This window comes from Momordica charantia (assembly GCF_013281855.1).
Source record: "Momordica charantia cultivar OHB3-1 chromosome 8 unlocalized genomic scaffold, Mcharantia_2.0 BLBB01000008.1, whole genome shotgun sequence".
Classification (NCBI taxonomy): domain Eukaryota; kingdom Viridiplantae; phylum Streptophyta; class Magnoliopsida; order Cucurbitales; family Cucurbitaceae; genus Momordica; species Momordica charantia.
In genome coordinates, this window is record NW_028275166.1 from 23,707,935 (window position 1) to 23,734,033 (window position 26,099).

General features: G+C 36.9%; 1 protein-coding gene across 8 annotated transcripts; it reads left to right on the forward strand.

Annotated features, from left to right (window-relative positions):
- The first annotated feature begins 458 nt into the window (after positions 1 to 458).
- Positions 459 to 24,482, forward strand: SDG25 (SET domain protein 25). Of its 8 annotated transcripts, none has more exons than XM_022300200.2 (19): positions 459 to 610; positions 3,317 to 3,515; positions 4,916 to 5,522; positions 5,631 to 5,747; positions 7,863 to 8,186; positions 8,279 to 8,620; positions 9,388 to 9,696; positions 10,071 to 10,553; positions 10,716 to 11,145; positions 11,229 to 11,360; positions 11,482 to 11,894; positions 11,967 to 12,089; positions 12,200 to 12,280; positions 12,598 to 12,651; positions 12,730 to 12,881; positions 13,126 to 13,169; positions 21,294 to 21,472; positions 22,454 to 23,354; positions 23,932 to 24,482. In XM_022300200.2, exons 2-16 carry the CDS (start codon positions 3,343 to 3,345, stop codon positions 13,145 to 13,147), a joined length of 3,762 nt encoding a protein of 1,253 aa, XP_022155892.1. In that variant the 5' UTR covers positions 459 to 610; positions 3,317 to 3,342; the 3' UTR covers positions 13,148 to 13,169; positions 21,294 to 21,472; positions 22,454 to 23,354; positions 23,932 to 24,482. The 8 variants fall into 8 exon arrangements, with proteins under 8 accessions (XP_022155892.1, XP_022155893.1, XP_022155894.1 ...); XM_022300201.2 differs by having other exon boundaries at positions 23,935 to 24,482; XM_022300202.2 differs by having other exon boundaries at positions 23,966 to 24,482.
- The last annotated feature ends 1,617 nt before the right edge of the window (positions 24,483 to 26,099 follow it).

Below are 26,099 nucleotides of genomic sequence, written 5' to 3' on the forward strand. Positions count from 1 at the left end.
TCTAGTTTACAAATATATTGCTAAACAAATGTTGAACAATTTTTTAAATTGAGATTCAATTACAAAATCTGCTACTAAACACATATTTGAAAATAAACAATACAACTCTGATTTTCATTGAATCCCTTATTTTCAAATTTCTATTTTCTAATGACCAACCAAACGCACCATAAATAGCCATTTGAAAAAAAAGATAAATTCTATTTTTCATCGACTTTTAGGAAAAAAAAAAAGGAAGATTTCAACTATTTTGGAAAACAATCCTTGGTTTCTAAATGGAAGAATGAACGTCAAAAGTGGTAAGTTATCGGTTTTTCTTCCTCACTCTTGTATGGGTGAACTTGGGGTGAAAGTTCGCATCGGTTCGACTCGTTTCAGTTTGGTTAGAACAGGCGTACGGACCGAACCGAACCAAATACGTTCGGTTCGGTTGCTTATTAATCCAGTAGGGTCTCTTCCTTTTTAAAACAAGCTTGCGCCGTCCCCTCTTGCCTCTTCGATCAGTTCAGTTCACGACCCACGGCCCTCCTCCCCCTCTCTCTGTGACCATCTCCGGCGGCGGCGGCCTTCTCCAGCGGCGAAGGTGACCATCTCCGGCGGCCATCTCCAGGTATGTCTTGCATACAATAGCAATCCCTCGTGTCGCCATTTTTTTGTTTCTTGATTCTGCGTTATCGAAAATAGCATGAAAACCTAGCCTATCTATTCCTTTTCCTCTCACGCTCCTTAAGCCAGCGGCCACCCCTCCTTTTCTTTCTTATTCGTTAAACAAGCAGCCCCACTATTCTTCTCCGGCGACCCATAGCTCCGACGACACCGGCGATATCCTACCAGCGACTCAGGTCTCCAGTTTCTCCTCCGACGAGCCCAGATCCGGCAGCGTGAGAGGCGGCGCAGCCCAGATCCGCGAGCCACAACAACCACCGGCGACCCCCTTCGAGTAGACCCCTCTCGGTCTACTAACCCAACTGGCAATGTGATGATTTCCCCCTACTTTTAGTACTCATGCAGAAGTTTACATCAAATAAGCTGTATTGATGTTTGAACCTTCTCCTAGTAGACAAAAAAAACTTTCCAAGACAATCTCTTTATTCCATGTCAATAAATGGACTCATCAAAAGAAATTCTGCTTCTCGTTCATAAGCAAACTAACAGAATGAATTACAAAATAAGGAGGAAGAGTTGTAATGAACTTTGGTAAGTTCTTCGATGTGAGTCATGTCTATTTATAGATAGTTAATGTTTGGTAGGCTTTGTGGACATTGAATTGGCTAATAGAATGATAAAAACTTGAAAGAGATCTAATTTTGAAATGATATTGGTAAGCTCGGTAGTGTGCTTGACAAACATCAGTTCTCAGTTCTTCCCTTGCAAGTATTTTGTAGTCTTCTCCTTTAACATTCTCATTTGTGGAGGTCGGGGCGTGCCGACCCAGAGCAAATCAGCAACCACACTTCCCCTATAGTCTTTCATTGGTTTACTAATGGTCATGACCCTATTTATGTATGATAAGATGGCTGCCTAATGTGTTTCATAACTCTGTTATTTCAAAGATACATTGTCTATTCATTTACTTTTGAATTCAATTCTTCAGTTCTTAAACCTTACGTCAAAAGGTAAGAGTAATTTGATATCTTCGAGGTTCTAATATCTTACTGCTTCTTAGGCTATATCTCCATATTTACTCCTTTGATCTTTATCGTCTTTCTAGTATATGAAAGATTCCCACCACATTTTTCTCATCATGAGCATGGCTCCAGCTTCTTCTAATGTATAGAACTTTTGCCATTTTAGGAATTTAGGCATTTGCAGACATTTTTGGACCTTGGTGCCTACGTCTTAAACTCAAACTTCCCTTTGTTTTACTTTTTCCCTATCCAAGTGGATACTTATTTTCCTATTTTGCAAAAGAAGTGGGATGACAAATTTGAAAAAGTGAAATTAGGAGAACAAGTGGCTGGAGATTGGGTGGGGATGTGGGAGAGATAAATTAGGAGGAGAAGAATGAAAGTTGGGTAAATAGACTAAAAAAGATGGAACTGGAGTCATGACAAAGATCGAATATCGTTTATCTCTTTGGCTCTTTTTCACTTCATCGCTTTTGCTTCTAACTTCTACTCTCAAATATCGTTTATTTCTATTCATTTATATGAATTTTATTTTATGCTAAATATTTTGTAATAATTCTTGTTTCTTTTGTAGAATTTTGAAGTTTCTATTTTTCTCTATTTCTTTTAAAATTTATCATAAAATATATTATATTAGATTAAAAATATAATTAATATATTTTAGAAAATTATCTTGTTGAAATGTGCGATGGAATCACGTGGAGAAGTGTTCTTATAATATGGAGACCAGGAATAAATTAAGGGGGATTAGGATGGGGGTTCGAGGGTACATTGGCAATGGCATTGCATCCCTGTCATGTCTCGTGCTTTCTACTTTCTCACTTTAGGAGGTGAAAAAGATGTCCTGCTTTGGAAGGTTCAAATTCCCAAGGAGGTCAGATTTTTTGTTTGGCAGATTACCCGTGGGAGGCCTACACCATGGATCAGACTGTCTTATGCTTCGTTGGGTTGGGGCTGCAGTAGTGTAGTGTGTGTGAAAAGTTCTTGGAAAGTTAGGATCATGTCTTGTGAGATTGTCAGTTTGCTTCAGCAATCTGGGATATTTTTTGGGATCTTTTGGTGTTTATTTGGCTAGCATCCGTTCTTGCAGTTCTATGATGGAGGAGGTCTTATTCCATCTCCCTTCGTGATAGAGGGTGTTTCTTTGGCAGTCAACTTTCTTTGCAACTTTATGGAATATCTGGCTTGAGAGAAGTAGGTGGATCTTTAGTGAGAAGGTAAGTTCTTGAAAGAATGTTTGGACCTTGGCTAGGTTCAATGCATCTCTTTGGGCTTTCGTTACTAAGGACTCTATGGATTGTCTTTTACCTCTCATTCTTTTTTAATTGGAGCCCCTTTTTGTAATTTGTTTCCTAGGGTGTGCTAGTTATTTTTGGCTCCTTTTGGTTTGAGCTTTCTTTTCGAATTGTCCTCATTCCTTCTGTATTATTTCACTTGTTCTCAATCAAAGTTTTTTTTTTTTTTTTTTTTTTATGAATTATTTTTATGTGTTCATATAAGAAATTACTCCTATACGTTCACTTGACTTTCCAACTTGGCTTCTTCATTTTATGAACTTCATCCGTGCGCTTTATATTATATATTTGTTTTACCTTAATTATTCTCTAGGATTTAGTTCTAATGTTGCATAATTTCTAGTTTATTTCATTTGCAGACTTTTTACTTTTAATAATAATAGTCAATTACAGGTCTCTGCCCAGTATATTCTTGAGACATGGTTTCCTCAACAGTATTTCTCCATGAGTATGACAATTTCTTATTTTCAAGAAAAAGGCGTAAAGTGACTGAAATTCAGCATCAAGATCCAGATATGTTAAGCTGTGAGTGTAAATATGATTGTTTTCCCCTGTCTTCACAGCTTAGCAGAGATGGCCACTCGTTCTGCAGGTAATCCATAAGTTCATGATCTCTTACCCCCTTCTCTTCGACTTTTATGTTTATGTACATGTATGTTTGTGTATAGCTCAAGGTACATAAAGGCATGATACATTTTGGAGCCAAGATTTACTGCAAGTGCAAGGTTAGGTCCTTGTAAGGATTTTTGTGTTGGGTGTAGCTCCGGATAAACAATTTTTACAAGATTGGGTTGGATAATCTTTAGGACATAATCTATTTGTGTTGAAATTAGAATTCCAACTCTGTTTTTTTTTTATTTTTAATTTTTCGATATTTATAGCTCTAGATTTCCAACCTTGGTTCATTTCTACTTCATTTTCGGTAACTCCCAGAGTATCGTCTTCTAAGAGAGATCGTAGGAAGACAACAAGCCTTATATCCATCATAGGGATGTCTATATAGCAATGAAAGTTGTTGAATTAATGCTTGATCATGGAGCACCCATATACACGGTACGCCACAACTTTATAACAATGGCTGAATATATACACGGTCCTCGAAGGGCATTTTGGGCTTCAGTCAAAGTAAATAAATTAATAACCCTAAATGCAGAAACCCTTGTGTTTAGGGTTTTTTTAACTATCAAGTCTGCTGCCTAAAACTAATAACCCTGAACCAGAAATCCTTGCGTTTAGTGTTTTTATTTATTTATTTATTTTTTAAAATTTTCAAGTCCTACTGGCTGGTAAATGGGCCTAAAGCCCTGAATCTTTATTTATTACTAAAGATTTTGCACCCACGTTTTGATTTTTTCCCTCTCCCTTTCCTTCCTTGTTACATAATATATATGTTTTTTGATAGGAAACAAAAATACATTATATTTGATTCTTATTTGGCTTTTGTATGTTATATTATATCTTATTATTTTTTATAACTCCTTTATTTCCATATATGTTTACGTATATATATTTTTATGTATTTTTATATATAGTGTGCCTTGCGAAAAAACCCGCGCTTTTTTTGAACCTCATGGTTAAGTTGACTATCATGCTTTGATGCACCAAAAACACGGACCTTAACTGGCTAAGTGTTATGATGCTTTCCTCAAGAGTTTGACATTATGGTATAAGGTCATTTTGAGCAAGTACAGTCTTAGTTCCTTTGATATTTCTATTCAGTTTGTTATGTGGGTGATGGTATGGATATGCATTTTTGGAAGGATAGGTGGTTGGGGGATAGACCCCTCTGCTCCTTGTTTCTGTGTCTGTATCATCTATCCTAGAGTAAGGTGCTTTGGCTTGATTGATCTGCATGTCAGGCATGGTATCTCAACCTTCAGTATGTGTGATAATAATCTGCTCGGCATATTATTAAACATTTCTAGATCTGCATTTCATTCCACATTTCCAACATTTTCTCATTTTTATTCCTTTGTATTGACAAAAACTCAGGTGCATTGATATTGCTTGCATATCTTCGTGTTGCATTGGTATTGATGAAAAAGAGGGTTCATATTCATCAGTTGATATGAGCTGCCAGTTAAATGGCACTAGCCCAGATCTTCCAGAATGTTGCAGTTCAGAGGGCTCCTCATTTCAGGATAAGGGTTTCTCTGGGTATTCGTTGCCTAATTGTGCAAGTGGTTGGATGTATTATAATGCGCAAGATCAATTGTGTGGCCCTTATTATCAGGAACAGCTTTATGAAGGTTTATCTACCGGTTTCTTGCCTGATGAGCTTTTTGTATATCCTGTTATAAATGGCACAAAGTTGAGTCCTGTGCCACTCAAGTACTTTAAGCAGTTTCCCGAACATGTTGCAACTGGTTTTGCATATTTCAGTGTGGACATCTCCAACATGGGTATTAATGCGGCTCATTCTAATCTTTCTACAAATGATTTGGCTGTGCATAGGCAAGAGGGTTTGGTGGAGTATGCTGATCCACAGACTCTTTGTCATGAGTTGCAATCTGGCTCTCCAAGTCTCAAATATGGAAATGGTGATTGTAAACAGGCTTCACATTCTAGAGCATCTTACATTACTACAAATCTTCCACCGGTAGGTAATCATTGCCTGTTGACTACCTCAGAAAATTATACAGAACACCCTTGCTTTCTGAAGTACTTAAAACTATGTCTCTTTTCTAAACTTTTTTGTTTTTTCCAGTCAGTTGAAGGAACATGTTGGTTATATGAGGATCAAACAGGGAGGAAACATGGACCGCATTCTCTTGTAGAATTATATTCGTGGCATCAGCATGGATACTTGAAGGACTCAGTTATGGTAATATGTTTGCATAAATCTTATATTTGTGCTCATTGTGCATAGTTAACTTGCATAAATCTTAGAAAATATTGTCGTAGATTTTGATGCCATTACTCACTTTGAAATAGAATCCTTCTCGTATGTTAACTTAAACTACAATGACAATCCTTTTACATCCCAGCCTAAAATCTTCCGGTCTAGACCCTAGTCCTATTATATTAAAAATCTGAGGGAATAATATACCATGACAGAAATTCAAGAACATCTCCAATCATTGTTCGGTGTTGGTTTCTTGGATATCTAATGACTTTGGTAAGTGATGCATAATGTTGGATTGGACTTCACTTTGAAACCCAATACCAATAATTTTAAGTGATTTTCAGATCATGTATTTTTACCTTTTTTAAAGTTTCAATAAAAATAGAAAACCTCCTGTATTTGTGACTTATGAAAATGCACCCTAATTAGATTTAGTTACAGAATTAGTATACCTACAGAAAGCCTTTTATAGGGAGAACTACATGAAGAACATTGAAACCTAGCCAAATCTTTCTTATACCCTCCCATTGTTTTTTAGTATTTATAATTCTATTGTTACTCTCTAACCATAGACTCCTAGCTATCACTTTGACTGCATTTTTTATAGAAACACTTATCATTGATAAATGAAAAGAATCACTGACCAAATTAAATGATTTCAAGACCCTTTTTTTAATAAGAAACAGGAGATATATAATAGATCCTCACAAAAGGGAACGGATGCCCTCCCTAAAAAACTACCACATTACAGCTTGCCAATCTCGTGAAAGAGAAGCTAGACTGTAATTACAAAAGAATCTCCTTATAGGTAAGGTACCAAGATGCCGTAGTAATTTGTACATTTTCACAAAAAATATCAAAAGGTTTAGAGGTGTCTGTTGAAGACTCTTTGGTTTCTTTCATTCCATATACTCCAAAAACAAGCTCTCCCAGTACAACTCCAAAGAACCCTCGCTTTCCCTTTTATAGTGCCACCATGTACAATTTCAATCAGCCAATCATCGACCTTTTTAGGAAGACAGCCCGAGATGCCACATTCCCTCATTATAAAAAACCAACAATTTGACGTGAAAGTGCAATGGAGAAACAAATGATCAATGTTCTCCTCATTTCTAAGGCAAAAGGGAGCACACCGAAGGAGAAATCATCCAATTTTGAAGCTTCTTCTGCAATTTCTCATGGGTATTTAGGCTTCTGTACGCTATGCTCCAAAAAAAGACTTTGATCTTTTTTGGACAGGAGAATTTCCGTATCAAAGTAATAAGAATTTCAAGACTCTTTTTATGAGAGAAAAATGGACAGAGAACCCCCAACAGTTAACTCTTTTTATGGGGTGTGTGGGTAGAGAGAAACCATAGAATTTTTAGAGGGGTGGAGGCTAGAGAGATCTTGGGGAGAGGTTTGGTCTCTCACTGGATTTCATGTTTCTCATTGGGCCTCGGTAGTTAAGGACTTTTGTAATTATCTGTTAGGTCTTATTTCGTTAGATTGGGGCCCCTGTGTGTAGGTTGACTCCTTTTGCTTGGATTCTCCTTTTGTATGCCCCTCAAGTATTCTTTCATTTTTATCTGAAAGGCAAGTACCTTTTCAGAAAAAAAAAAAACAGTTAACTACACCCTCCACCCTTGAACAAAACAGTCAAGAGCACTATGGTTGGGAGAGTTTCCAAAACAGTTTTGTGCTTCTCTTTGCAAAATCATTTCTGAGAACTATAGTTGTGTGGATTCCGAAATCACACTATAAAGAAGACCGGGATTTTAGAAGGAAAAACAGCTTAGTTATTCTAAAAAACAAGCCATATGTGAAAATACACTATAAGAATGTAGGAGATTACAACTTTTGAAGTGTGGTTACTAAAACATGTTTTTACTTGATTGCTATGTAAATCACATATACATATATATATATGTTTTTAAAAATTTTAAAAATAGTCTTTCAACCTTAATCTTTGCTTGATTGCACAACTGAATGTAATCAGTTATTCAGTTATTTTATTGATCTTATTGTCCGTCTTGGTTTTAAATATATAACTGAATGTCATCAATTGTTCAGTTATTTGTTCTTACTCTGGATTGTTGATGTTTTATGATGTAGATATACCATGTTGAAAGCAAATTTGGACCCTTCACATTATTTTCTGCGGTGAATGCAAGGAAAGTTGAGATGCCTCCACCTCTCTTCTCATCTGATCCGAAAACCAATGAGAGTATCTCTTTACTGAAATTTATATCTGAAACTTCTGAAGGAGTTTCATCCCTGCTGCACTCTGGAATAATGAAAGCAGCTCGCAAAGTGGTACTTGATGAGATTGTTGGTAACATCATTGCAGGTTTTATTACCATGAAGAAATCTGAAAAACAGTTAAAGGTCGAACAAACCAACCAGACTATGAAGGGTTGCTCTTTAGACTGCAGAATGGTAATGAAGAGAAACGGAAAAAGAAAAGAAAAAAGCAGTGTATTGTCATATTTCTATTTTGTTTTATAGGTAATAATCTTTTATTTTGGCAGTCAGAAGTTACTAGAGGTGGCAATAGTCCTGCTGATTCTATGCCAGAAGCGCTAGGCTCCGTCAATGTTCCTGAGAGAGTTTCTACTGATTCTATTCCCGTTCAGTCTCTTAAATTGGTTGGCAGTGTTGAAAATTTTCGGGAGGTGCATGCGGTTATTTGTCAAATGCTTTCTGACTACTCCTTACAAGTAGCTTGGAACGCTGTTTTTTATGATATCGTGGCGGAGTATTCATCTGTGTGGCGGAGGAAAAGACTTTGGTCTATTCATAGTCACTATAATTTAGCTTCTAGTGAACGTAGTGATCATGTCAGGAAGATTGAAAAAGTATCTACTGAAGTTGTAAGTCTGCACACTGAGCATAATTTTCTTCTATTCTGGCTGTATTTTGGTGATTATAGTTGACACCAGGGAGTGCCTGCTAGGAAGATTATTCCTGGTTGATATGATTTATTATGGACCAATACATCTATACAGTTTTGTATTAAGTGGTTGATTACATGTAATCAACTTTTTGAAGATTCATTTTCTTTTAAATGAGAATTTCATATATAAGTTGGTTTTTCTTATAATGCTGTGTCGATTTTTTAGTGTGTTCATCTATCTTAGTGGAAGTTGTCTTATTTCTTGTCATTTTCTTTGAGGCGGTTGAATAGTACCCTTATTCGATCAATTCCAATCAGGTGGATTTTCTTTAATCTCAATTGCTATTGTCGTACGGACTTCGAGAGATCATTCCATTTTGATGTGGTTTTGATTAATGAAATTCTTATACATAAGAGATCATGCAAAATTCATACTAAATATAATTTGAGAATGTTATGGCTGATAAATGAAGCTTCATGGTCTCCTTGCAAGCTGCTTTGGTCCAATAATATTTATTTCAAGTCCAGTGGTACTTTATTAAAAGTTGTAGTTGGTACTGAATTGAGCTTCAAAGGGAGTTTGAACAACATTGAAGTTTGGTTGGTAACCTGAATAATTCTTTTCTAAGCCAGTCCTATGATGAGTGGCCATGTTATGTATTTAGAGAGTATACGTTGTTCAGAATATGCTTCTACAAATGAATATATGTTAATTGTTATATTAACATATCGTTTATTGTGCAGGCTTTATACCGTAAAAATTCTTCTCTTCATGATATCAAATTTGGCTTTGAATTTAGGGGAGCACAAACAGATAACTGTGTGCGCTCACCTGTTATACATCTGTCAGTTCCTGTTGGACATAAGTCTTCGAGGCCAACAACCCATTCTAGTTGTGATAAGCCAAAGGAAGATTTAAAATGCATTCTGGAATACTTGGAAAAGAAGCTTCATTCCTCTGCAAAGGTTTCTTTAATTGAATACGTTCGAGATATCCTTGAGGAAGAAGTGAGGAGTTTGTGTAACTCATCATCAGATGTCAAATTAAATAAGGTATGTTGGATATTCCTTTCATTCTAAGGGTAACACATAATTTTTGATTTTTTTTTTGTTTCTTAGTTTCCACTTGGAGTTTTTATTTTATTTTATCTGAAGTCTTTTTTTTTTTGGTAATTTCTCACTAGATTATGTTTATGCCTATTGGATTATTCTTTCCTAGGACCGTGGTTAGAGGGAGATATCTTATCGTTCATTGATTTTCTAACTCTTCACCCCAACACTCCCCCTCCTCCCCACACTCCCAAAGAAAAGTAACAAAAATTAAAAACAACCAATATTGTGGAATTCTTTTGAGAAGATCTGAAAATAATTTATCCTCTAATCATTCCTATTCTGAATATCTAAAGAGAGTTCTCTTATTATTGCAGGTTGCAGTTGATATATCTGATAATTCTGACTCCTATATTGAACTGCACTGTGATTCAAATGATACTGATACTGATACATGTGGAGATAGAGATTCACGTAGGTTTTATCTGGCTCCACTCCCAGAGGAAAATCCATCTAAGGATACACCTCTGAATTCTGCTGGTAATTCATTATCTAGAGTGTTCAAAGATATCTGTACTACTGAAGATTGTGGTTTTGATGATGAAACCAATGAGTTGCCAGCACCTGGACTTGAGGAAAATCCTACCTTTCTCATACCATCTCCTGGTTGTAAATTTCGTCCTTCAATTTTGAAGAAGTGTTCTCCTAAGATCGAAGGATACATTATGCTTGCAATATGCAGGCAGAAATTACATGACGTTGTTCTTAAGGAATGGACATCATCATACAAAGATGAGATTTTTTGTCAGTTTCTTACATCATGGATAGCGTCAAAGAAACATAGTAATCCTGGATTTGTGGTATGGTGTGATTTCATTTTTTTTCCTTACCTCAATTTCTCATTTCTCATAAGACAGCCGCCTCTTCATTTGAATGTCTAGTTTCTTTGGGTCTTTTAATGAAAATTTTGAAGAATCCCCTTATTCGCACATGCTTGATACTTTTATTATTTTTCACATTAGGAAGGAGCATATTTTGGTGGCGAAGCCTCTAAAATACCAGAAAAATTAAGGGATGGATCAAAACACTGTCGTAGTTCTGGCTTCTTGGAGTCTTCCCTTGTAACCGGTAATTATACATATTACCGCAAGAAGTCATCAAAGAAAAAGTTAGGATCTTCAGATTGTACTACTGTGGCTAGCCCTGTTGTTCGAAATCAACCTTTTGAAAAGTTGAGGAAAGAAAATGTCTCTGTAGATGTGCGTGAGACTACTGACACTGAGGTTGTTTCTTTGACACTTAAAAGTATTGCAAAAAACAAAAGGCAAAAGCACTTGTCTGTTAATGCCCCTTGCAAGCGAGCTCTTGCAGAAATTACGTTACCCAGTAGCCATTCCTCTGGGAAAACAATATGTGGCTCAAAAAAGTTAAAAGTATCACCTATAGTTAAAGGTATACCATTTTCTGTTATATTATAACTTGCAAGTGTTTTTGACCATTCTGCGTACATGATTACCCACTGGTCCTCTATTTAGGTGATGATGCCAAGAAGAATTCTGCAAAACATGAGAAAGGAAGAATAATAGGTAAACCTTTGGAGCACAAAAATGTTGATAAGGTTATGCGGAATAAATGCGATCGTGGAGTGAGTGCCCAGTCAAAGCCTTGTAAGAGTCCTCTTAACATTTTCTTTGATTTGTTTAATCTTTGTATCTTTATTTCTGTCATTTTTTTTTTGTCATCTTCATTTTTCTCTCAAGTTATTTTACCATCTATTCTTGCATGCAGCCGTCAATGTACCGAAGATAAAAAGGAAGCAGAAGATCGATGAGTTTTCGGTATCTCGTAATAAGGCCTTGAGAATAGCTAGCGATGTTACCAAACAAGCAGCAAGTAAGAAGGTTGAAGCTTTAAAGTCTGATAAATCTAGGAAGTTAAATCTCTCTATTAGATCTGATGGCTGCGCTCGTTCGTCAATCAATGGCTGGGAATGGCGTAGATGGTCACTAAAAGCAAACCCTGCTGAGAGAGCTCGTAATAGGGGTATTCAATATTTCAATTCTGAGCAACTAGGCCCTGAGGTCAGTACGTCTCATTGGGTAAATGGCAAAGGCCTTTCGGCACGGACAAATAGGGTGAAATTGCGCAATCTTCTTGCTGCTGCAGATGGTGCCGACCTTTTAAAAGCATCTCAATTAAAGGTATTGAATAATGAATTTCATGGAGTATAATTTATTCTCTCTGACTATCTACCATATGTATGTATATTTCAGGCGAGGAAAAAACGTCTACGCTTTCAACGTAGTAAGATTCATGACTGGGGTCTAGTTGCCCTTGAGCCAATTGAAGCGGAAGATTTTGTAATTGAATATGTTGGGGAGCTAATCCGTCCCCAGGTAAATATCTCTGCTTGTTAATTAGTTGTTCTAAAAATTGATCTATTCATAGATGCATTAGTGCCTTTACCATTTGTCATTACTATGAATTAAATTCATTGATTTGGCAGATATCTGATATAAGAGAACGCCAGTATGAGAAGATGGGAATCGGCAGCAGTTATCTTTTTAGACTTGACGATGGTTATGTGGTCAGTATAACATATACTCCAAACCTCTCTTTGGATTTGTTTATTTAGTCAAATCATCTCATTTTTTCCTTGGTGAATTGTGTAAACTGGAAATTCTGTTTGTGAATATTACTGGTTATAAAATTTATTAATATTATACCCTGTAGCTATTATTTTCTAGCACTATCTTATGTGGTTAGTATAGATGGTCGGTGGTTCTCTTTTAAAGTGATATTAATTTTGTTCCATGTAATCTACCCCCTATCTTTTTTCATGAACTTTTAATAGGTTGATTTTTTCCCTCTTGGCGAATGATTTTTTCAATGAACTTTTAATAGGTTGATGCTACAAAGCGTGGGGGTGTTGCTCGATTTATAAACCATTCTTGTGAGGTAACTCAGGATTAAGGAACTAATATGATTTGCGATAATGAAGACTGTTTTCCTACCTCACGTGGACCTTATTTGCAGCCAAATTGCTACACCAAAGTTATAACTGTTGAGGGTCAGAAGAAAATTTTCATCTATGCAAAACGACACATATCTGCTGGAGAAGAAATTACGTACAATTACAAATTTCCTTTGGAGGAGAAGAAAATTCCTTGTAATTGCCGTTCAAGGAGGTAGTTCAATATGATTCTTTTTTTAAAAATTAATGTATACTTCTATCTTGGCATATTTGTTGCTTTTAGATAAATACGGACAGTGAGGTTTTCTATTACTACCTATATAGAAGTTGTGGAGTGTCGGACCTTGAGTTTTGAGTAGATATGTTAAGCTTCAATTCTGGCCATGAATTAATCCTTCCAGTTGCTTATATCTATACTGATTATAGTTTATATTTTCTGTTTACCCCTTTCTTTTTAGGTGTCGTGGATCATTGAACTAGGAAGTTTTATTGCACTTTCCAGGTATACTTCATGCTTAAGGTTCATAGGGATGTTTTTACTTAATGTCACATATTTTTTTCATTTGCACTCAACTATTTGTCTACTTTTCTCTAATGTTCTTTGTTTCTTTCTATCTCTCTTATTGTAGAAGTGTGTGATTTGTGTTTTTAGGATCTCGTTGTTACTCTTCAATGTGCTTATTTCGAATCTCTTTTTCCATTATAAAGGTGCTGCAGGTTTGGGTCATAGTCCTGATGTTTTTTTTTTTATTGCTACCATGAAATATGAGAGAGTGGCTGTGAAATTATCATCTTCTAGATTTGTTTACACATACTATATGAGAACAGAGAGGAAAAACTTGCTCTTTCCGTCGCCATCCCTCTCCCAACCCCTCGGCCCTTCCACCACCCAACAAACTTCTTTACCAGTGAAGCTTGGTGGTTTGGGTTTCGGTGCCTTTAAACAACGAAATGAAGCCTGGCTGATTAAATGGCTGTGGAGGTTTATGAACGAGGAGGAGGCCCTCTGTAGGAGGGTGATTGACAGTATCTATGGGATTGACACAAGGGGGTGGTTGTCTCTTGATCCTATTGGAAGAGCCAGGGGAACACCGTGGCATGATATTGCAAAGTTGAGTACTTTCTTTCAGAAATTTCTGCATTTCAAAGCCGCCAAGGGGGACCGTATTCGGTTCTGGTTGGATTGTGGGATTGAAGAAAGCTCTTTGGTGCATGTGTTTCCAGACCTTTATGCAGTCTCTTCAAAACAACAGGCAACCTTAGACTACTGCTGGAATTCAAAACAAAATGGCTGGGATTTGGGCTTTAGAAGAGGCCTTTTTGACAGGGAACTAACCTCATGGGATAATCTTGTACAGATTTTGGATCCTGTGCTGTTAGGAGAGGGGAGGGATAGTGTGGTCTGGACTTTGGAGAAAGATGGGCGGTTTTCTACAAAATAATCCTTCTTAAAAATGATGGAGACTATTCCAAAGATCCCCGGGTACTTTGATTGAGGGAGTTTGGAAGAGTACCGGCCCTAAGAAAATAAAGTTGTTTTTTTGGTCTCTTGCTAATAGAGCTTTGAATACTCATGAGCGGCTTCAAAAAAGATGCCCAGGGTGGATTCTCTCACCATCTTTTTGTTGCCTTTGTTCGGTCAGCGGTGAAACAGTAGACCATATTTTTTTGCATTGTCATTTCACTAAAAGGGGGTGGCAGAAACTGTTAGATTTTTTCTCCATATCCACGTGCTTTCCTAGAAGGATTGATGAGTGGTTGATAGAGTGTTTCCAAGGGTGGAGACTCAAAGACAAATGCAAAGAGTTATGGGATTGTGCTTCGGAGCCTTGCTTTGACAATTATGGTTAGAAAGGAATAGTCACTCTTTTGAAGACAAGGCAAAATCGTTTGATTCTTTTTGTGATAGTGTGCCTATTACAGCCTCTTGGTGGTGCTATAGGAACAGAAAATTCTTTTGTAATCTCTCTCAAATCATTCAAGATTGGAGCTCTTCTTTTTTAGTGTTTTGGAGAGGGACTCCTTGTCCCTTGTCCTTAGGCTGTTTTTTTGGTGTTCCTTTTAATGAAAGTGTTTGTCTTTTATCCCAAAAAAAAACATGGACATCCCTCCTCCTAACCTCCCTCTCCTTTCCCTCTCTGGCACCCTCTACACAAACCACCCATTACCATCATGAGTGACTGGAACTATTCTGCTCGAAAAGTTATAGAAAGGAAAACCTTCTCCATCAAGGTCAATGAATATTTCAGGGGATGCTGTGGCCGTTTGTCTGAGATTGGCAGGGACTTAACTTTCTCTCCCTAACTTGGGCCTCCATCTCGTGGCTTTCTGCCACCTTCAATTTGTTGTTAGGCTCTCCTCTCGCCCACAAGTTCTTCAAAGAAAACCATAGTGGTGACTATGTTCTTTGGCCGGAGAAGCTTAACAACAAAAGAGGCTATTGGATTGAAATCAACAAGCTTGATAACAATGGGGAAAGAACAGATTGGGAATTGGAAAGGAAGGTTGGAAAGCTTTTTACAATCTTATCCTTGATTTTCCACTGATAAATAGAACACATGGGCACCCTAAGCTCAAATCCAGACTGTCTCGGAAGCCATAGACCTCAAACCCCCACCTCAAACCCCCACCAAAAACAGACCTTTCTACCTCTCAATGAGCCACCGAATCCCCACCAAAAACTTATCAATACTGATAAGGAGACAAAATACACTCTATCCTTCGGATCATACAAGAATCCGTTAGTGATTTCTGTTCCTTAAGTCCTATACATGCCGACAAAGCCCTCCTTAGATGCGTAGACGGTTTGCAGGTGATTACTCTTAACAAACAAACAGGCAAACCATTGGATCCTACAAACCATGTTTCTTCCATTGGAGCACTAAGAACATAAACTCCGATAGCAAGGTCTCTTTCTATGGGGGATGGATTATCATTTAAGATCTTCCTTTCCATCCGTGGAATGATAATGTCGTACCCTATATAGGGAATAAATGTTAAGGTTATGTGGAAACCTCCATGGTATTGTCCAGTTTCAGGGATCGTATGGAATTAAAAATAAAGGTCAAAGAAAATGATATAGGCTATGATCGAGCTTCCTTCATCCATTATGAATGAAGAAGCCCTCATGATACACATCGACCTGAGTATCACCCATGAAGCCCCCGATGAAACTGCCAAATGGCAGTAGTGTACTTCCTCACAAGACAGTTTCTAGAATCATTAAGGTATTGCATGAAACAGCCAAATGGCAGTATTCTTCTTCCCACAAATCTTCCCATATATACCAGTGATTTAATCATATGTTTAATGGTTAATCTTTAATCAAACCACACTTTATATTGTGTTAAAAAGACCTATCTTTATATATCTACTTCTTCTAAATTAGATAAGTTATTTTTTAAAAAATATTAAATAGTTTTGTATTATGTTTATGCTTTTTGGATGGAGTATTTATTTTTTCTTTTTATATTTCTTAAATATTATTTTTATGGTTAATTTATTTAGAAGTATTATTATGTCAATATATACACATATATTATTTAAAAAAAAAAAAAGAAAACGTGTCCCTGACGTGTCCGTGTCCTAGAAATTGGTGTGTCGCCATGTCTGTATCATGTCGTGTTCGTTTCCCAATCCGTGCCCGTCCTTCCTAACCTATCTCTCTACAAACTCTCAAGGCCAGCTACTGAAAAGATGGGAAAAATCTTTAGGGATTTCCTACGGGAAGGATTGAGTACAAATGGGAAGCAACAACACATCAATTGGAAACACGTACAGCTCCCCATAGATGAAGGAGGACTTGGAATTGGATCCCCATTGATGAAGGGGGACTTGGAATTGGAAATATCAAGAATAGCAATCGTGCTTTGCTTTCCAACTGGTTTTGGCGCTACATAACAGAAAAAACCAACTTTGGAGGAAATTCATATCGGCTAAATACATGGGAACATCCTCTGAAACATGGCCAACCACTTGCTTCTGCTCGTACGATGGCCTATGGACTGCAATCCTCCAACAAACACACATCATCAAGGATAATGCTCAATGCTAGGTGAGAGATAGGAGCCAAAACATCTTCTGGAATGATAGATGGCTAATACTGGGACATTGGTCCTCCTTTTCCCGTGACTATATGCCATTACTATGAATAAGGAGGCCAAAATAGCTGATCTTTGGTCCAAATCTACAATCTTTTAGGAATACAGCTTCCGCAACCTTTAAAGGAGGAGGAGTTTGAAGATTAGATGCGTCTTTCACACATATTAAGCGAGTATGTCCCTCCCCCTCTCGATGATAAATAGTTATGGCCAGTTGATGCCAAAAGAAACATTTCCACAAAATCTGTTTTCAACCTTCCGACTTCCATCAAGAGATGTCCCTCCTGCACCCTCTATTCGAGCCTTTGGCAAGGCAAGTATCCCAAGAAGATCAAGTTCTTTTGTTAGGAGCTCAGTCATGGAGCAATTAACACACAAGACAGGTTCCAAAAAAAGCTGCCCCACTTAGCCCTCTCCCCCAACTGCTGCCACCCTTGTTCCAGGGTCTTGCTGCCACCCTTGTTCCAGGGTCTTGGAAACACAGGGAAACCAATTGTGGATTTGCATCACGGTTTTGGAAAAGAATCCTCACAGCTTTTGGGTGGAAAACTGCCTTGCAAACCATCTTACAACTTTCCTTAACAGTCTCATGGTTGGTCGTCCTTTCAAAAAAGAAAGAGCAACACTCTAGGTTCATTTCATTAGGACTTTTCTTTCTTTGGAGTTTATGGTGGGAGAGGAACAATAGGGTCTTCAATGATAAATCCCTTCCTTTTGAACCCTTTTGTTGATAGAGTTATTGTTCTAGCTCTTGGTTGATGTAAATGCTCCTATTCCCTTTTCATTAGCTACAATTTAAAGGATACTTTTAGTCCTTAATGTTTGAAGAATGGTTCAAAATGGTCCTCAATTAGTTTGGCCATTTTTAGACTAATAGAAAAATGATGTGGCAAAATGAGGTGAGAAAATTGAAATGAACCGACAATTTTGTGTATAGAAACCCCAAAATTTAAATGCCTTGAAATTACAAATTAAAACTTGAAAAAGAAGATGGTCGCTATTTTAACCACATCAATTTCATTGAAAAATCGATTTTTGTCCCTGAAATTCGGGAGGAACCCGTAAGCTAATTAGCACAATCGACTGCATTTCCTTGCTCTATACTCTCCTAGATTGTGGAATGAGACCAAATTTTGGGATGAAAGCTTTAGCCGAAGCTTCAAGCCGTGAAATAAGTTTTGGGTTTCATAGTGGCCGAAGAAGGTTATGGCAAGTGGAAATGGCGGAGAACGTGAAAGTTGCAAATACATAATTTTTAACTTTCTTAAGTTCTCTACCTAGCAGTCTAGTTGGGGAAAAGAGTTTGTGGTTGGTAAAGGTTGGAGAACAGAGAGAAAAAACTAAAAATCCCGTTGGAGAGGATGAAGAGGAAGAGAAAGAGAAAGAAGGGGAAGGAGGGAGAGGAGAGGAAAAATTATAAAATAAAAAAGACATGTAATCTAAAAAAAGAATATAAAATTATTAAAAATTGCCAACTCATTTATAATTTCTCACCTTACATTGCCACATCATTTTTCTGTTAGTCAACTAATGGTCAAACTAAACAAGGGACTGTTTCAACCATTTTCAAACATTAAAGACTAAAAGTATCACTTTGACCAAATAGACACTTGGCTCAAACCTTAGGGATCAAAAGCGTATTTTGCCCCAAAAAATTATCATCTCTGAGGTCTTATATTTTGCAATTGATTATTATTAGTCAAGATGTGTACTTGTCAAGAGTGTCGGATAAATTTCGTTTTATCAAAATTGGAAGAGTGCCTGATAAATTTATATGTATTAAAATAGGATTAAAGGAGTCATAATTGCTATATTGTTGAATTGAATCGTTATTGCATTAATGTGAGTTGACCATATGGTGATTATGGTGTGCGGACAAGGATGTTCAATTCTTATTGTTGGTCTTCTGTCCTAAGGAATTCTGTTCCTGCATTTTTTGAATGATCTAGCCACATAATGGTACATATACGTGCAAGTTGATCTTATATGGTCTTTACCATAGTTGCATTGGGCTTCTCTGGTGGGGTGTGAGGTCCGAGTTTTTTCGTCTTCTTACCTTAGGCTCTCTTTAAGCCATAATTTAGAGAGTTTGGTTTTTTTTAACTTCGGTTGCAGAAAAGCTTAAAGGCGTCTTTCTTCTCGAAAAAGAGCTTTTTTCTCTAAAGGAGGGAGACTCCCTTTTATTCAAGATGTGTTTAGGGATCTCAAATTACTTCTTGTCCTTGTTTAAAATCCCGATATTCGTTTGTAGATGTTTGGATAAAATCACGAGGGGGTTTTTCTGCGGGAGGGATGAGGAGGGGGAGGATCTCATTTCTTAACTGGTACATTGTTTCGAAGCTGTTGGAGGCGGCAGGGGTTGGGAGTTGGGAATATGAGTTTTAGAAACCAGGCCTTGTTAGCTAAATGGTTGTTGTGTTTTTTCCAAGAACCTAATGCCCTGGCATAGGATTATCTAGAGTAAATATGAGTTGTGTCCTTTTAATTTTGGTTCGAGTGGTCGTTAGATTTTTGGTAAATGCCCTTGGAAGGCTATATCCCCTGTCTTTCCCTTTTTCTCTCAATTTGTGTCCTGCTCTATTGGAGAAGGTTATGAAACCTATTTTTGGGAGGATTGTTGAGTGGGTGACAGGGTGTCTCTTATTCCCTTGCTTATACCACCTTTCGAGGATGAGGTTGCATTTGGTGGCCTCAATGCTCTGGGTCACGAGGGAATTCTCCATCTATTTCCTTGGGTCTTTGCTGGGTCACATGGGAACTCTCCATCTATTTATTTCATCTACGGCGTGTTTCATTGTCCCCCCACTAACGCCTTGCTTTTCTTCTCCCTCTAGAAAGTTAAAATTTTGAAGAAGATCAAGTTCTTTGCCTTTGCCTAACAGATTTTGTATGGGAAAGTCAATACCATGGACCGTATTAAGAGACATTCTTCTTTGTTGTTGGATTTGCAGTGATGTGTCCTTTGCAAGGCGTTAGTTTTCCTAGCATATTTGGAGTTGGTTCTTGGAGTTTTTCGGGATTGTAGGGTAATGTCGGAAGAAGTGTTGTTGTTCATGCCTTTCTGGGACAGAGGGATCCGTATGGCTGGTTTGTTTTTTAACCATTTTGTGGGGTGTGGATTAAGAGGAATTGCAGAATTTTTAGGAGAGTCGAGAGGTCTTGGGTGAAATTTGGGGCTGGTTAGATTTAGTGCCTCTCTTTAGCTATTGGTGTTTAAGACGTTTAGTAATTACTAGTTTGGTGTTGTTCTTTTGGATTAGGATCTGTTCTTATAGGTGGTTTCCCTTTTATCGGGCTTATCTTTTGTAATCCCCTCATATATTCTCTCATTTCTTTTCGATGAAAGCATGGTTTCTTATCAAATAATAAAACCATAGTTCAATGTCTAACTATGTTTTCAAATTGGAAGATAACATTTTAAGAAGACAAGTTTCTTTCTTAACTGCTCTTAAGGTGAGAAGCGAGAAGGTATCAACTTAGTGAAGTGAGTACGTAAGTCGTAAACAAATAAAATTATGTATAGAAGTAATTTTTTTAAGAAGAAAATCATGGTCATTTAATGTCGAAACATGAAACATGAATATTTAATACATGAAAAGAAGTAGAAATATACAATGTGAATGTCCATAGTCTCGTAGCTCAAAACTAACATAAAGATATTTGCTTCCCTTTGCTCTATCATCTTTCCCCTTTGAAATTTGTGTTGGGTCTCATTCCTTGTGCGGGAGATTGTACCTGATGAAACATTAATTTTTAGTGCCCGTTGTCCAGTAGGGAAGCCTATGATGTTTCGCTGTTACTCTCTTTGCTGGTCTTGTTTATTCGTATTGGGAACGGGGATGTCCATTTGATAACTCTCAACCCTTTGGAGAGGTTTTCTTGTATATCATTTTTCTCTCTTTTGTGTGATTAGTTTTCATCCTTGTGAAGGCTGGAATAATTGAGAAGGTCAAATTTTTGACCTAGCATGTCCTTCATGGGAATGTCAATTCCATTATTGCATACTCTTGCTTTTGAGTTCGGAACATGTTTTGTGTGATTGCTAGTTTGCATACTCTTTATTGAGATTTTTGGCTTGGAGTTGGCTCATAATAGGTTGTCATTTGATGTTATAGTGGTCTCTCTCATCTACCATTTTGAAAGGCTCTTTAGTGTGCAACTTTCCTTGCTACTCTCTAGAATATTTGGCTTGGGAGGAATAGGATACTTTCAGAGGTATTGTAAGTCTTTGGAGAGGTGTGCGCTTTGGTTAGATTTAATGTCTTTCTCTAAGTAGTTCTGTCACTATCCTTTGTCTTTTTGTCTCTTATCACTAATAATGTGAATATTTTTTGTCTATAGTTTGTTTACTTTGTACAGTTCTTTTTGTAGTGGGCTTTACTCTTTTGTATTACTTGTATCGCTTCGTTTGTCTTAATGAAAATTTGATTTCTCTCTTTTTGTTTCACTCGTCTGTTTAATTCAGATTTTCTTTCAAAAATCAGTAATAACTTTCTTCTTCTTCTTCTTCTTCTTATTGTTTGTAGTGGACATGAAGTCTTCTCAAAATTATGTAGATGAAGAACTATGATTAGATTTGGTCCTTTCTGAGGTCTAAATTATATCCCTTTGCCATGTAATGATGGATGAAGGGTTGCATGTTGCAGCGGAATGCTGTTCAGGGCACAGTGTTATGCCCCAAATCGCCCAACTAAAGTTGGTTGAGGTAATTCATTTGTTTTTATGTATGCACCATTCTTCGTACTCAAGTGTTGGTTTAAAATATGAACGTGGATACATACATCGCATCTTAATACATGTTGGACCACCAAAGAAAATGAATTGAGTGAAAAGAATATTGTTCTTGTTTACGAACTTATATTTTATCTTTTTGTATTATTATTTTATTTTGTTCTCTTTCTGATTGGTTTGTCTATATGAGGTGGGTTAAATCTTTGTGGGTCCTATGGTTTCCGAGATAGATGACATATGGTAGCATTGTTATCTTTATCATACGTTGCCCGATAACTTGTCTCGTCATATTCTATTGCATAATTGTGTGAGTCGTCTATGGTTGTACATAGGTCAGTTGGGTCGGTTTTGAAGCCCAAACTGATGCTGGCCGACACACGGTCAGTTTCCATTCCGACCCCTTTCCACTGACTGACTGTCCAGAAATGGAAATCAACTAGGGATGTTCACTGGTCGGTCGGGCCGATTTTCGACAAATCAATATATATATATATACTACCTTACAATTGTAGAAGGATCTGAGCAGTGGTGCCGGGGGCAGCTTGGGTTGCGCTGGCCACCGATGCAAAAAGTTTGCTATGGCAATTGCAAGGTGGTTTGGCGGAAACGAGGGAGAGAGGACATAAGGGAGGGACGGGCGTGGGATAGGGAAACCCTAAAATAATTTTAATACATGTAAAATTTAAACTACATTGGTTGGTCGGTTTTGCGGCTTTTCCCCTGGCCGACCAACCGACTGACAGTTTGGGAATCTCCCAAACCGACCACCGACTGACCGATGTGGGTTTTGGTCGGGCAGATTGGTTATTTGGCCCCTTATGTACACCCCTAGTGAGTTCTAGTTGAATCTAGTCTGTACTTTCACATTGGCAAATTGTCTTATAATTTATTTGTCGAATGATGCATAGATAAAAATCCATGCTTTACTGATTAATGAAAATTTATGTGGTTTCAGGTTATTGATTACGATTTTTCTAGAGGCCGGATGATTATTGCACGGCAGACAGTTTTCCTTCCCAGTGATGAATTTCTGACCTTGTTCATTCTTATAGATATCTCTATATTGCAGATGAGTCTCTCCTCTTAGACACTGTAAAGTAAATTTTTGTTTTGCTTACACGATCCTTGGACATTGATTTTTTGTACTGACATATTTAATTTGTTATTCAATAAAGGATAGAATGAGTATGCTGATGAACCTTGTGAATGATACCATCGCAAAAGTCAGAAGAGTGATATTTAACTAAACAATAATTGCAAAAATTCATCCACCCCTTTCTCCAGAGAAAAAAGAAAAAGAAAAAGGGAGAATCAATTCCGAGAATTTGATTTTACGGTGGTCCACTCGATCCTTGATTGCAATATTATTTGAATATTTAGAACATGCATATTGTGAGCAGGCATTTTCTTTTCTTTTGCGTCTCCATCGGGACTAGTTTCAAGCTCCTTGGTGGAGTTTCCTCATAAATTTGTTTCATGTAAAGCACATAAATACTTGTCAAACTGATGACAAAACAATTCTTTAAAAGTATAAACACTAGCACTTGTAATTGGAGACAACGGTGATCTTTTTGCAAAGCTTTCAGATACTTGTGGCCGCTAGGACTAAGATTTGCTTCCAAACAATGATTCTATTCTTTGAGTAGTACTCTCTTACGACTTAAAGTCAGTTGACAGAATTTTCCAAGAAAAGTTTATGATCTTATTTACCATGTCCGGTATTAATTTGAGAACATTAATTGCAGCAGCTACTTTTAGTGGATTCGTTTTTTTAAGTTTTCTTACCATCGCAGGAGTTGATACGTGAAGTGGAACTCTTTCGCTGCTTGAAGGGCGTTTGCTTTTTTGCCTCTCTGGTATGCTTCTCTTCTTTTCAAACCCCAACCCCATGCTTTTCTTTGGTCACTGTTGGGGTTTTTTCTCTAACACTTCATTTTTTTTAGTCCAACAAAATATATGGGGTGGGGAGTAGGGGATTTGGACCTTCGACCTTTTTGGTCGACAATATATGCCTTAATGTTCAAGTTGGTCTTTGTTTAACACTTCGTTTGTGGGGCTTTGTATCGATAATCCACCCAAACCCTTAATTAATTGCAATAAATACCGTTAAATTATTGATTAATCTCTTGATTATGAGATCAACGATGGAGATGTCCAACATTTCTAATCAATATTTGCATATAGTGAAGGATTGGACATTAATCTAAGAAATCAATATTTTATTTTCACAAAACTATTGACGAAATATGAATGTAAATACAAATAATGATGTTTTGTTAGTTATTTATGAGTTTTCAATTTTATTTATTAATTAAAACACTTTTTTTTATTATTGATTTTGTGTAATTGCTATGATTTGTTTTTGATACATCTTCACATCGACATCTCTATGACGGGTCTGACGTGACTCGTCAATTAATTTTGGTCGAGAAGCAGAAATTTTCAAATGGTGGTAATCATGAAACAGGGGAACAAAAAAAAAAAAAAGAAAAGAAAAGAAAAAAGTGAAGGGCTTGGTCAAAATGACCAACGGCGGGCGGCCATGCGGAAGGACCTGTCCAATTTTGTTCAACCGAGATTGCATGTGCCATTTCTCTATTTACCAATGTTTGGAAGTGTTCATTTTTGGGCAACAAATTCAAAAGAGAGAAAAAAAAAGAAAGAGGCATGTTCATCTATTTGGTCGACTCAAAGCATGAAGAAAAGATATCATTCAAATCTCAACGTTTCCAAGTGGCATTCAAGGGACCAAATTTTAAGATGATGCACCAAAAAGTAGATTTCTTTGATATTTCTTCTTTGTTGCTGTGTCTCATCCAGTTCCTTGTGTAGTGTTTTGTTGCCTTAGATTTTAATGATTTCAATGTTGGAAGTTTTTTCTGTTTTTGTGGTTCATTTTTTGTCTTGTAAAACAATAAAGATACTACACAAGTTGGAACAAATTGTTGGTGAAATTTGAAGGCCTCCTCCGCTCATGGAACTCACATCTCGAGGTGTTAATTTTGGTCTAAGAGAGAAATGGTCTCTTATAGAAGCCCAAATGGCTACTCAGGCCTTCGGTTTGTTGGAGCCTCTCCTTTGCCTCGTTGAAGAAATTTTGTTTTTTCGTTTGTCTTTATTCTTGAGAAGAATGTCTTTGTTTATGTGTTTAGTTGTTTAGAATATGAACACTTTGCTTTCGTTGAGATTAAGAAAACAAGAAAACAAAAAACAAAAAGGCCACCTCCCCGAGGAAGAGTTGGTGGAAAGAAATTTTCTCCCTTTGTCCCTTTCCCCACATTTTCTTTGCAAGGGAATTCAATTTGTACTAGTCTTGTAGTATTTCATCTATTTGGAATTTTCCATGCAAGTTATGCCTTGTTTGTCATGGAAAAATATTGAGATTGGTGCATTGACTGTCGTTGTATTGCGATTGTAGAATCCTCATCAATCATACTTAGATTCATGTGGTCGATGTATTCTCAAAACTTGCATTTCTAAGTTGACAAATAGTTATGTGCGTCGAGGTGTTCTCAAAACTTGCATTTCTAGATTGACTAATAGTTATTTGCTTTACTTGATATACAAGGATCGTTAGAGTTATAGACTTGCATTTCTCCTTCAGACTCTATGTTTCACTTCTCTACTCAGCCAAGTGTTGTGTTTAATAAACAATAATTACATTTGAGATGTGTAGTAGTGTTCAAAGTTTACATGGTAAAATTGTTTTTATTAGTATAAGAGGCACCATTCAAGATCAATAGGAAGATAGGAAAATAGTCAAGTGTTTGACCTATTTCGTTTGTTTATCCCCAAGCTAAAACTTATAATATAATATAGAATACTAGTTAATTAATATGAAGAACTCGTTTCCCTTTCGAAGGTAAACAAGCCTATAATGAGTTAGGTTGCTTGACATGAATGGATAATACTTCCAAACGTAAACAAGCTTATGGTAAGTTAAGTTGCGTTATGTGATTCTTGCATAGAGTAGTGAGTATCGTGGGAGGACCTAACTCAACTTAATTGGATTTTTGGCATTTCAACTTGTGTAGGTGTAGATTGAGGCAACTTTCATGTTCATACGAGTTAATATACAATCGTGCTTTGTTTGTAATACAACCATTATGTAGTAGGGTTAAAGGGAAACCATTATGGAGTAGGGTTAAAGGGACACTGTGGCTTCTATCTCAACACAGTCATGTTATTGCTTTACCTACAAGAGCAAGGAAAAAAATTCTTAACCTAGTACTGTTCAAATGGTAAGGTTTCACCAATCATGTTTTACGTGTCCCACTCATAATAAAGTTAGGATTTGTATAGAAGTCGGGTCTTTTCAACAATTTTTCTGCAACAACTCTTCCTTCAAAGTGCTTTTTTTTTCACCACAAGGAATCTTTGCGACAACACTTAAAATTGTCAATTATTAAGAGGAGCAAACTCTATAGATAAATTCACCACCAAGATACACAAGTGGAAGTGTGTTTTCTTGACCAATTTTTTAGAAGCAAGATCTTGCAATAAACTTACCATTAATGGAGAAAATTTGCATTAAATACACAAGCACAAAACTAATTCTTCCATCTTGAACCAAAGCATTTAGCGTTTGAGAATTGCATCCT

Excerpts from the sequence above, each read along its gene's own strand:
- SDG25 (XM_022300199.2), top strand. The coding sequence starts at position 3,343 with ATGGTTTCCTCAACAGTATTTCTCCATGAGTATGACAATTTCTTATTT. Across the intron at positions 5,523-5,630 it reads TTACTACAAATCTTCCACCG|TCAGTTGAAGGAACATGTTG; the intron begins GTAGGTAATCAT and ends TGTTTTTTCCAG. Across the intron at positions 11,146-11,228 it reads AGTATCACCTATAGTTAAAG|GTGATGATGCCAAGAAGAAT; the intron begins GTATACCATTTT and ends TCCTCTATTTAG.